Source organism: Peromyscus leucopus, chromosome 8b, assembly GCF_004664715.2.
Source record: "Peromyscus leucopus breed LL Stock chromosome 8b, UCI_PerLeu_2.1, whole genome shotgun sequence".
In the NCBI taxonomy this organism is placed as follows: domain Eukaryota; kingdom Metazoa; phylum Chordata; class Mammalia; order Rodentia; family Cricetidae; genus Peromyscus; species Peromyscus leucopus.
Genome location: NC_051086.1, coordinates 47,853,054 through 47,865,289, shown reverse-complemented (window position 1 = coordinate 47,865,289; position 12,236 = coordinate 47,853,054). Strand labels below are relative to the sequence as shown.

The 12,236-nt window shown below is 48.2% G+C and overlaps 1 protein-coding gene across 4 annotated transcripts in view; it reads left to right on the top strand.

Moving 5' to 3' along the window:
* The window catches only part of Arhgap44 (Rho GTPase activating protein 44), a 174,459-nt gene that overhangs the window by 142,427 nt on the left and 19,796 nt on the right, over positions 1 to 12,236 (top strand). For all 4 annotated transcript variants that reach the window (XM_028869347.2, XM_028869345.2, XM_028869344.2 and 1 more), the window contains exons 11-16: positions 235 to 346; positions 679 to 760; positions 6,075 to 6,155; positions 9,060 to 9,173; positions 9,744 to 9,835; positions 10,822 to 11,002. In XM_028869347.2, the coding sequence (XP_028725180.1) occupies positions 235 to 346; positions 679 to 760; positions 6,075 to 6,155; positions 9,060 to 9,173; positions 9,744 to 9,835; positions 10,822 to 11,002 (662 nt within the window). The remainder of the gene's footprint in view (positions 1 to 234; positions 347 to 678; positions 761 to 6,074; positions 6,156 to 9,059; positions 9,174 to 9,743; positions 9,836 to 10,821; positions 11,003 to 12,236) is intronic.

Below are 12,236 nucleotides of genomic sequence, written 5' to 3'. Positions count from 1 at the left end.
ACATAGGAAATCAGTGCAGTGAGCCGCCAGGCAATAAGCTGCTCCCCTGAGAACAGCTCGAGTCTGGAGGAGATGCCTAGAAAGTAGGCAGCTGCAACATCAGGGTATGGCATTGCTTGGGATGCTGGAGGAGGGTGGTCCAGAGGGAAGAGCGGGCAGACTTTTCATCTCTCTGTTTTTCTCCTGTTCCTCTGAGTTGCTGGCCACACTCTAACCCTTCCATCCTGTTGGCAGGGCCTCTTCCGGGTAGCCCCCTCAGCCTCCAAGCTGAAGAAGCTAAAAGCTGCTCTGGACTGCTGTGTGGTGGATGTGCAGGAGTACTCGGCAGACCCCCACGCCATTGCAGGTGGGTTCATGGGAAAGGGGTGAACATGGACAGTGTGTGACTCCATGTCAGGAACAATGGCCTCAGATGTTCCACCTAGGGCCCTTTCAGGCCTGATAGTTCTGATCAGTGAAGGCAGACTACCTTGAGAGTACAGCTGAAGGTGAGGTAATGTAAAAATAAGGGGCAGGGGTTGTAATTTTCAACCCAGGTACTCTCCAAGTCTGGCAAGTGTTCACATGGGAAGCCACTGTTTGATCTTGTGCTGGTCAAGGAGTCATGTCCATGTGGACAGTGCAGGTTGATGCCATTTGTCCAGCTCTGTTGTGACAGCTTACTATATTTATGCCCAGGGGCTTTGAAGTCTTATCTTCGGGAGTTGCCAGAGCCTCTTATGACCTTTGAACTCTATGATGAATGGATCCAGGCTTCCAAGTGAGTACCTTGAATTGGAATATGCTGTGTGTTGTGATTACGGGGACTATAATCATCTGTTGATATCTGTGGACCATTGGACGCTTGGGTTCCTTATCCAAAGCAGCCAGCATAGTGTTTTCATAGGACCTCATATGCACTTTAAGCCATCCATAGATTACTTGTAAGACCTAATGACATGTAAGTAGTTGCTATGCTGCATTGTTTATGGGTTCGCAGAAGTGTGAAAGCTTGTGATCCGGGATCAAACAACTGCCCTTCTTACTTTCCATCAAGAAGGACTATTGATGCATATTCCCCAAAAGGCATGTGTATGAATGCTGAGTGCAACTCTATTTGGGAAGTTATTAATGGTTCATTGAGGGGCAGAGACACTGCCTTCTTTTCTGAGGCAATTAAGAAGCTGATAAGGCCACTCAGGCTACTAGGGCAGATAGGTCTGTTATGAAATAGGCAAGTTAATGAGGGCGCATGAGGGTGTGTGTGTGTGTGTGTGTGTGTGTGTGTGTGTGTGTGTACATTATTTCTTTAATTATTTCAGATTCTAATGCAATTATATCATTTTCCCCTTCCTTTCCTTCCTCCACATATATTTTTTAAAGAAAGATAAATCCCTAGCTCTCCATAGATAGAATTTTAGACGTGGCCCTGTGTGCATTGAAGAAGGTTCTGGAAAGGCCCAACTAGACAATAGCAGTGATTTCTTTTAGCAGAAAGAACCAAGAGTAGTCTTGAGGTCTTTACCCATATCTGTTACAGAAATGTTTTAGCAACAATGAATTAATAGCACTAAGGTATACCATGTGAGCAGTGGATGTAACCCATGCCTCAGCAGGAGCAGCAGGCCGGCAGCCAGGGCAGCCCACAGGCAAGGCAAGCCACAGACTGTGGCTCCTCTGTGTGGCTTGCCTTTATGATTACTGACTTTCTTCCCTTGTTTGTGTGAGCTTCAGAAAGGTGTGCGTTCTCTTTGTCTGTAGTTTAAGAACTATTTTAAAATACAAATGACTACGTGTCATGAGGAAGTAGAGAATAAGGGGGCAGGGGAATTGGCACCAGAGCCAGGATGGTGGAGACCAGGGTAAAGGTCATGCAGGTAGCACAGAAAAGGTGGGAGAAGCTTTTCTGAGAGCTGTCTGGGAGCAAAGGGTATACCTATGGATGGAAAGAATCTCTGGCCATAGGACTTGACCATCCAAAGCATCCAGCTTAACCTCTCAGAAAGAACACTAGAGGCTATATCAAATGATCGTCATCTCTTTCAAGTAAATTATCATGCATTTTAATTAACATAATTTACAAGGTTTTAGGGTGTGATGTGATGGGTCAGTGTGTAGGTACATGGTGCAGTGGTCAACCCAGGGTCATCATTAGCATACTCTTTACCTCGGAAGTGCATTGCTCTTTATTCTTCCATTCCTTGAGATACTGGGAGCTCAAAGATACCCAGTTCACCTCAGGGCAAAGGCATGCTCAAAAGTATCAAGCTGGAGAAGGCTGTCTCAAGTCAACTTGCTAGTGCTGTTTGTTTTCCAAAGCAGAATAGAGTCATACCATGGTGAACATATGGGCCATATGTTTTACTATGAAGGGAGGTCTCGGGTTCCATGGTACTATTCATAAATGGTACCATCTGTCGAATGCTTTTTAGAGGCTTGCCATTGTTCTAAGCTCATAATCAGTTTTGAACCATCTAATTTTCATAACTTTCTGAAGTGGGCTAAGCTGTGTCCCTCACTTTGCAAATGAGGACCCGTAGGTGTGGCGTGGGGCTGGGCCAGCAAGTTACTTGCCAGGTGACACACAAGAGTGAGGAATTGAAACAAAGGAGTCCTGTCCTAGAGCTCATGCCTGCGGCCACTGCATTTTATTTGCAGAACGAGACAGAGATTCTAGTGAGAAATGAGAGCACATCCTTTGATGGAACCTGCCCCATGTTTTCACTGGATAGAGAAGAGCTCTTGATAAGAATCTAGAGAGGGAAGGACAGCTGAGAGTGTGGCGAGACACTCTGGTCCCAATTCATTTGAAAAGATGGGTGACTGACAGAAGAAAGGAGTGGTCCTGATGACTCCCAGACACTGAACCGTGGACACACCAGGACTTGTTTCTGCCCCTGGATGATAAGCATTTCTAATGCCGAAGATTGATGGTGGTGCCTGCCTTGCAGGGTTTCATCCTCTAAGGAAATGACTTTCCCCAATGGAGATGGTCCCCTCTGTCTGTATGCATCAGATTCTTTCAAAAGACATCAGTATCTGAGCCTGCTTCTTAGAGGTCTGGATTGGACTGCCTAGGACTCTAGGTTTCCATGCTCCCCAGTCTGCTGAGACGATAACCTTGGCCCTGTGAAGAGGCTAGGTTTCAGGGAGGTCGGCACTCAGCTGGACTCAGAATGCAATGCTCCAGGCTGCCACAGCAGTATGTAGACAAATCTGAGGAAGCTTAGGACCTCCAAGACGCAGGTGGGCCAGGAAAGAGGGGAGGCCGGATTCCAGATCATGAATAGTGACAAATGGGCTTCTCTTTGCAGTGGGTGACAGTTAATTTAGAGACTCACAACTGGCCCAAGGGATGATAATTAGTGCCTGTTGAGGGCTGGGCTGACGTCTGTACCAAACCTGCTCCACAGAACTTGGGGGACAATAAAGAAAGAGAAGAAAGGATGTGAGAACTGGGCGACAGAGAGGGGTCACTGTGGAACACTGGCCGCTGGGTAGGATGTGGCCCTTGGACTTAAGACTCACTGCAGTTATGGCTCCCTATACAAGACCTCATAAGATTGGGCCAGCAAGATAGTCAGCATTCCAGCAGGATGAACTAACTGAACTCAGTGGACTGCAGACTAATAAAAAGGAAAAGCCATGACAATGGGAGGGGGACATGCTGGAGGAGTCCCAGGGCAGTGGGATGCGGTGTTGAGATAGATGTGACCAAGATGTATTGTATATGTGTGTGAAATAGTGAAAATATCAATAAAATATATTTTTAGAAACAAGAGTTTTGATCAATCTAATGCAGACTTACTGGGACCGAGGAGGCGTCTTTGGGAACCTGGTAAATTAAGTACCTCCATGGTAGAGTGTGCCGAGATGGAGGAGGATGCTGGGTTCTGAGGCTAGGAGGCCATCCTCAGGACAGATGCCCTGGAGGAGGAGGATGCCGGGTTCCCAGGCTAAGTGACCATCCTGAGGACAGATGCCCTGGAGGAAGATGCAGGGTTCCTAGGCTAGGAAGCCATCCTTAGGACAGATGCCCTGGAGGAGGACGCAGGATTCCTAGGCTGAGAGGCCGTCCTCAGGACAGATGCCCTGGAGGACGCAGGATTCCTAGGCTGAGAGGCCATCCTCAGGACAGATGCCCTGGAGGAGGACGCAGGATTCCTAGGCTGAGAGGCCATCCTCAGGACAGATGCCCTGGCTGACTCCTCTGGTAGGCTGTTCTCCGAGACCTCTGTCTCATGGATACCTTCTGCCCCACCTTAAATGTCAGCGCCTCAGAGAAGCCTTCCCTGGCAGCCTCCTTCCCACTGCCTTATTGCTTCTGCGCCAGGGAGAGTGTGAATGTCTAGGGTGGTTGGTATAGCTGACAGGTTAGGAACTCCTCTGAGGGTCTCTTCCCAGCCTATAGAGCTGTTCCTGGCACAGAGGGACTCATTCTAATACATGTCTGTTGACTTACATTCCTTGAAAGGTCAGGTATCCTCTGCCCTTTGTCAAAAGACAAATTCGGCTGAAAACCTAACAGCTTTCCTTTTCCACTTTATAATGGAGCAGCACTTGATTCCACGGAGCAGAATGAGTTCTTGCAGTGAATGAAGGAGGAGGGGTTGGCTTTGCAGGCAGAAAAGCCCAAAGAGACAGAAACAACAAAAAGTCATTGTTTTAACGGGACTCCTCACAGGGTGAGGCAGAGAGGGTGATCTGACTGGCTCAGGAGCACCGGCCTTCCTAGGCCTGGTTCCTGCAAGACTATTGTTTTAGGAGACTGGTCCCCTTCTCATCGTTCACTTTTGATTGTGTGGCTAGAGCACCGTGGCCCCATTCCAGCCTCATCTGCTCTGCCAGGGGGAGCAGTGCCAGCTGTTAGCACAACACTGTCACCTTTAGAAAAGTTGAAGACTGGAAGAGGACATGGGGTCGTTGCCACAGAAAGTGCCTTCATAAGGGACAGAGGGACAGCAGTGGTGGCAGCAGCCGCAGTGCCACTATTTCATGTGGATTGAGAACCTGGCATACACCAGCAGCAGGGCTGGGGTGGGGTGGGGGTGGCACTTGGGTCACATGCTTGTTCAGACAGTTCACACCAGCTCTGTGAGGCAGGTGTTGCTCACAGAGGTCACAGCTCCCACCAGGCCAGGGAGCAGAAGGGCTACTCACAGGGTCCAGATCAAGGCCCATTCTGACCAGGCATTGCATAAATCTGTCCTGTTGCTTCCTGCTCATAGATGGAGCTTTTAGCTGAAGGTTCTTGCAGAGGTTGCTTGCCTCTATCTCAAGGCAGAAATGAGGGGCAAAAAGAATTGGTCTCACCTTGGTCAAGGTCAGTAGGAGGACCCTAGGGGCACCCAGCAGAGACATGTAAAGGTGATGGCTGTCTCTTAGGTGTGGGACTCACTCTGCTGATTTTCACTCCTTAGATCTTCTGGAGAAAAGATTGTTCTGGCACCAGACTTTTCTGATCACGTAGGCCTGGGTGTAAATTTTTTTTAAAAACTTAGACCTATAAATAATGTTTTTAATTCTGAGATAGTTGATAGTAAACTCATAGAGTAAATTGTTATATATAAAATGGAAAACCTTTTAGCTAGTGGGAATGGTCCACTCACAGAAGTTAAGTTTCAAAGGTTGGATTTATTTATGTCTGTGTACTACTCATGTTATTTGTTGAACATTTAGTTTATGCCGGATATGGAGGAATTTGATTCGCAGCGAGTAATGTCTGTTGAGCTGATGGTCTGCAGGTTGAAGTGTGCGGCAGGGTCAAGGTCCCCCAGCTGGTGGCCTGTGTTCTCCCAACAGCCCCAAAGCCCTGTGCTCCACGACTGACCGTCTGGCCTCGTGACCTCACTGTTAACCTGTTCTATTCGTTCACCTGAAACCTGTGATCCATGCAGATGAAGTTTTGTTAAAATAGTGTAGGGCAGGACTGAAGGAGAGCATAGGAGGGCAAGTGATAACAGCCATGTGTATTTAATTATAATAACTTGCAGTCATTGACTCCAGTGTCCATAACAGTGACTGGTTACAGAGACTGGTGATCGGTGCTATATCAGATTGTGTTCAACTAATGACTTTTCCTGTCCATTTCTCAGTATTCAGGAGCAAGACAAGAGACTCCAGGCTCTCTGGAATGCTTGTGAGAAGTTGCCCAAGGCCAACCATAACAACATCCGGTAAGTGGGGAGTGGAGAAAGTAGGTTGGGCTTGTATGAACCCAGCTGGCCTGTTGCCTGGGTAGAGAACATGAAAACGATCATGCATGGTCATCCTATAGCATCCATGGTACCATGAACATTCACGGTCCATTTTAAGCTTCAAACAGCCTGTGAGGTAAGGCAGGGGCAAGATTTTGCTGCTAAGGAAAGGGACAGAAGCCACGTGTCATCAGGGGCTACCCAACAGCCATTGGCTAATTTATGAGGTTTTTCCGGTTTGTGAAGAACAAGGAGTATTGCACACCCTCTTACAGTATTTGAGGTTAATGGACATCTCTGGAGCCGAAGGAGGCAGGTATGACCTTGAGCTAGTCCTAGGTGGGGTGATGACTGTCTTCTCTCGGAACCACTTAGCTTCTCGCCGCCTCTCTGCTGCAGACCTTCCCCACCCTTGGCTTCTCTTCCTTCCCATGTCTGTTTCTCTCTTGCTTGCTTCCTCTCCTCCCTGTTTCTTAGGATGCAGATTTTCAGCTTCAACTAACGCTTCCATCTGCCTGATAATTCCTGTTTCCCTGTGCAGTGGTGTGGCTGTTCCTCAAAGCGCTAAACCCCAAATTACCATATGATGTGGCAGCTCTGCCTCAGAGCATATGCCCAAAGGAATTGAAAGTGGAGACTGGATATGGATGCACCCACATTCATAGCAGTGAGATTCACAGTAGCCAAAGTGGAAATAACCTAAGTGTCCCTAGGTGGATAAATGGATAAATCCAATGTATGTGTGCACATACGATGGAATTGTGGTCCTTACAGTAACATGGATGAAAAAGTTTGGCTCCATATATAGGAGGTGTTGAGAGTAATTGGAGTCACAAGTACTGAAGGTGGTTACCAGGGCTGGGCAGAGTGGAGAATGCAGGGGTTAATGTCCAATGCATACAGTCTCCATTTGAGGTCAAGTGGTCCTGAAGGTAGATAGATGGTTGTCATGGTTGCCTAGCAATGCAGATGTAGTTTGTAGTACTTCATTGTATGCCTACATGCTGTTGATTGTTTTCTTACTTTTTGTCTCTTTGCGGGGGTCCACTACCCAGCTCTCAAATAAATCATACACAGAGGCTTATTCTTAATTATAAATGCCTGCCCTTAGCGTGGCTTGTTTCTTGCCAGCTTTCCTTAACTTTAAATTATCCCATCTATCTTTTGCCTCTGGATTTTTCCTTTATTATTCCTGGATACCTTTCTTTGTTTCTTACTCCATGGCTTGCTGTGTAGCTGGGTGGTCAGCCCTGGGTCTCCTCCTTCTCTGGCTCCTTCTCCTTCTATATATTCTTTCTGCCTGCCAGGCCCACCTATTCTTTCTCTTGTCTTGTTATTAGCCATTCAGCTCTTTATGAGAACATCAGGTGTTTTATACAGGCACAGTAACACAGCTTCACAGAGTTAAACAAATGCAACATAAACAAAAGTAACACACCTTAAAATAATATTCTACAACACCTACAAATGGATAAAGTGAATTGTAGATGTATTTCATTAAAATTTGCATTTAAAAATATTCTGATCCAAGTCATGTATGCACAACTCACTACATGTTGGTGACCTCGACCCTCAGCCACTGGCAAAGATCCAGGTTGAATGTTCTCAGAGACCCCACATCCTGGTCCAGTTCTAGGATGCTTCTCAGAGGTTGAGACCTAAGCAGGAGTGGCTGTGGATAGAGCAAGTACAGGAAGAAGATGTTGACTACTGGGTTGGACACCCAGCTTCCCAAAGGCAGGTGCACTGACTGCTGGCCTGTAAGGAGATGAGTTGAAATCCTCCAAGGAGATTCCTTTGCTGTGACCCAAGGGTTAGGACAGAAGCCTTTTGTAGCTAGGAGTACAGAAGAAACCCACCCCTGGGGCCTCTCGGAAGGACAGGGATATTCTCAGTACGACATTCCCAAGCCATTGAGGCGGGGTGGAGGGGTGGGGGTGGGGGGGGTATCTTGTTCATAGCTTCTTCATTCTCTTTTAAAAACTGAAGTTATGGAGATATAACCCACACACCACTGTGCCTTTCTAAAGGGGACATTTAGGATTGATGCTCTACTTGCAGAGTTGTGCACCTGTTGTTGATAGTGTCCAATTCCACAAAGAAACCCAGTCCCCAGTCCAGCCCAGCAACCACTAATCCGCCTTCTTGTACTGTGCACTTGCCCGATCTGGATATTTCACATAGGGAAGTAGAACTACACTGTGTGGCCTCTTGTGTCTGTCTTCATTGGATTGCCGTATTTCCAGGGCTCATCCATGTGACAGAACATGTCAATTCTTCATTCTTTTTTATGTCTTCCTAACATGCTACATAAATGCACTCACTCCTTGAAGGGCGTTTGAGTGGCCTCAGCTCTATGACTACTACGCATAATGCCTCTCTGGGTGTCTTTTTGGCAGCTTGTACACAGGCATCTTTTTCTTGGGTGTATTCCTAGCACTGGAATTGCTGGGTCATGTTCTGTCTTCACTGGCTCTTTCCAGGAAGGCTGGGTGAGGGTAATAACAGCCCAGCCTGTGGATAATCACAGACACTGGTCACATAGAGAGGATGACAGGAGGTGACACACAGGAGGTGACAGGGTTTGTTGATGGATACACCTTGATCACCCAGTACTAAGGCACAAAGACAGATGGGACCTTTTAATGGTTGTTCACTAGAGTGGATGTGAGCATCTAACTGGGTGACTGCTGGGTCTGTCAGCTTTGGGGAAGAGAATCCAGGATTCCCACTTCCTGATGTGGGATATTTCTTCATATATTGCTGGATGTATGAGTCTCCTTGTCAGGAACGTCCTACACAAGAGACCTTTCTATTAGGTCCTGCAGGACTCTGGCTGGTATTGATTTCTAGTGAAACCCAACTTGTCTCATTGCCTTTCAGGTACTTGATCAAATTTTTATCCAAACTGTCTGAATATCAGGATGTAAACAAGATGACTCCCAGTAACATGGCAATCGTCCTGGGACCCAACCTCCTATGGCCACAATCAGAGGGGTGAGTACAGGAAGGAGAAGCCCTCTAGGGTACCAGGCATGGGCCGCAGGGCAGGGGGCCTGGGCCCTGGATCATCTCAGCCTGTTAGCTCTAGGTCTGTTGAGGCCTACTCCTTCTTGGGGTCAGGAGAAGGAAGATAATTCTTTGCAGCTCTCTATTGCTGATGGGCTCTGAGCTATGGATCTGAGGAAGGTATTCGTTGACGAATCTAAACCAGTGTGTAGGGTGACAGAGGAGGGCAAGGACATGATGGCACCAAGCAAGGCAAGCTCTCTTGGACCCTCTGGAGGCATAGAGGCTAGCTCCTGGCATCTAGACCTGAAAGGATGGGGGGGGCTATCTGCAAGATGCAGCTGAGTTGAAAAGCAGACGAGCTCCCCTCTGCTGAGAAAGCATTTATGGATATTGCGTCATCACCAGGAGGGTTGATGGTCATCAAGCTTCAGGGAAGCAGCTGACAGATCTGGGCCTGCAGAATTCCAGGCCAGGGTCCTTTCTCAAGCTTAGCGGAGCTTAGCGGAGCTGTCCCTCTGCCCAGCTGCTAACGTCTCTCCCCTGCTCTGCTTGCAGGAACATCACCGAGATGATGACCACGGTTTCACTGCAGATTGTCGGCATCATCGAGCCCATCATCCAGCACGCAGACTGGTTCTTCCCTGGGGGTCAGTGCCAGCACTCACATAGTGGGGACAGAGAAGGAGAGGAGGGGACAGGAAAGCCACTGTGAGCTTGGAGCCTGTGAAGCCAGGGGTGTGCACCCAGGCTTTGACTGGTGTTTTCACTCCTCCTGAACACACCTACCAGGCCTTGGAGGAGGGTCTGGGGTGCTCCCCTCTCTAATCGCTGCAGAGGAGACATTCTGGGCCCCAGGTGTCCATGCCCTCCGCTAAACAGGTCCGTAGATTCTCCTGACCTAACATTTGTACTATGGTTTATTCACATCTATAAAACGTGAGCAGCTGTCAAGAGCAGAGTGGCCCTTAGCTCCAAACCCCTCACTTTCCCAGTGCAGAGGGTGGCTCAGCCTGAGGCGTGCATGTAGTAGGTAGGGGGTGGAGAAGCCCTTCAGTTTAGGGCTCAGGCATCCATCGCCTGGGCACTGCCTGCCCCTGACTCAGATGGTGTTCTCTGAGCTGCCCCTCAGTGCATAGAAACAGCGCTCCAAGGCAGTGAGTTACTTTTCCTGTACCTGGTTCAAAATTAGGTACTTGATACCGTTCTCTACCAGGGAATTTACAAGATGCTCTGAGCCTCGGAAGTCTCTGCGGTGATCATTTTACAGAGACAGCAGTTGTAATAATATTTGCTAAACAACAACACACTGATCCTGTATGTTGTGTGTAGTAAATGTTGAGGGTGAGCTTATCGCCACTAACTTGTGTGGGGATAAAATGTGACTAAGGCTGGGATCCCAGCATCATCGTTCAGCAGTCACGGCTGACCTGGTTATCTTCTTCTATTACAGGCCACTCTGGCAATCACATAGTCTCTTTGCTGGCTGGTCAGTCTGAGGAATGAATATCACTAGGTTAGCTGGTGTAGACTGTGAGGTGAATGTTTCTCAGGGCAGCAGCGCGTGAGCGACTTTCACCCAGGAAAGGTGGGCCATTAACAAGAGATCACGTACACTGATCCTTTCTCCCTGCAGAGATAGAGTTCAATATCACAGGCAGTTATGGGAGTCCGGTCCACGTGAACCACAACGCCAACTACAGCTCAATGCCCTCCCCAGACATGGACCCCGCTGACCGGCGCCAGCCAGAGCAGGCCCGCCGGCCCCTCAGTGTTGCTACGGACAACATGATGCTGGAGTTCTACAAGAAGGATGGGTATGAGCTAGTGTCCCTTTTTCAGCATTGGGAATATTGCTTTGGGGGGGGTGTATTTAAGAAAACCAGGATTGACAGGAAGGCTGTACTTATTAATGGCACTGGAGGTGGCGTGTAGCAGTTCGTTTGGGACCTCATCCCTGATGCTTTTGTCTGTGCTGTCTGGGACCGGTGTCATTGGCCTGCCTCTCTTTGGGCCAGAGGTAAGTACAGCCTTCTTAGCTGACCTGCTAGCCATCGGTACGATTAGTTCTTAGCAAATAAAGAAATGTTGGCCAATGAAGGAAATTAATTTACAAATCATCAGCTTTCTTTTTCTTTTTCTTTGAGACATCATCTTATGTAGCCCAGGCTAGCCACATACCATCCACACACACACACACACACACACACACAGGCATGACCTTAAACTTCTAATCCTCCTGTTTCCACCTCCCAAGTGCTGGAATTCTAGATGTGTCTCTGCAGCGCTGGGGATTGAACTCAGGGCTTTGTGCATGCTGGATAAACACTCTGGGCAGCTGAGCCTCACCCCCAGCCCATAAGCTCTTTATTTTGACTCAGAACACACAGATGTGTTGCTGGGAGTGTGGCCCGTGGCACGATTCATGCTTTGCCTGTGCGAAGTTAAATCTCAGTAGTATAGCATTTCCAAAAAGAGCCAACAAGGATAAATGTGTGGCCATTCCCACCTCTTCCTCGGCTTGGCCTTAACTGCAGGCCTGCTGACCTGCTGTCTTGAGCACAGCACCTTTAATGAATAAGTTGCTCTGTGAGGCAGGAAAGGAACCCAGGAGTGGTTCATGTATAGAGCTTGTGTAGGTTTCTCAGGGTCTGCCTACATGAATGCAGTTTCAAGCTCACCCAGCTTAGTGGGTGAGTGTGAGGAGCAGCCGCTCCATGCGCCCATTAAGCCAGTTTACATAATGCCTAATTACACCATGTGATCCCCTTAGTGAGCAACAGAGGTCTAAGCAGGTTACATAACCCACTCCAGTGAGTCATGGTGAGCGGCCACCCAGGGACCGCAGAGCCTGTGGACTGATGAGAGTCCAGCCGCCAAGGGTGTCAGGAGTGGATTATCGTGGTTTGCCAAGCCAGTCAATTAAGTAAACTGTGATTAGGAATTTAAAAACTAGGTACATGCAATCACTTCTACAACTGCTCCTTCAGGGCGGGACCATGGAGCACCACCAAGTCAGAGTGTCTGAAACTCAGATGATAGGGACTAAAG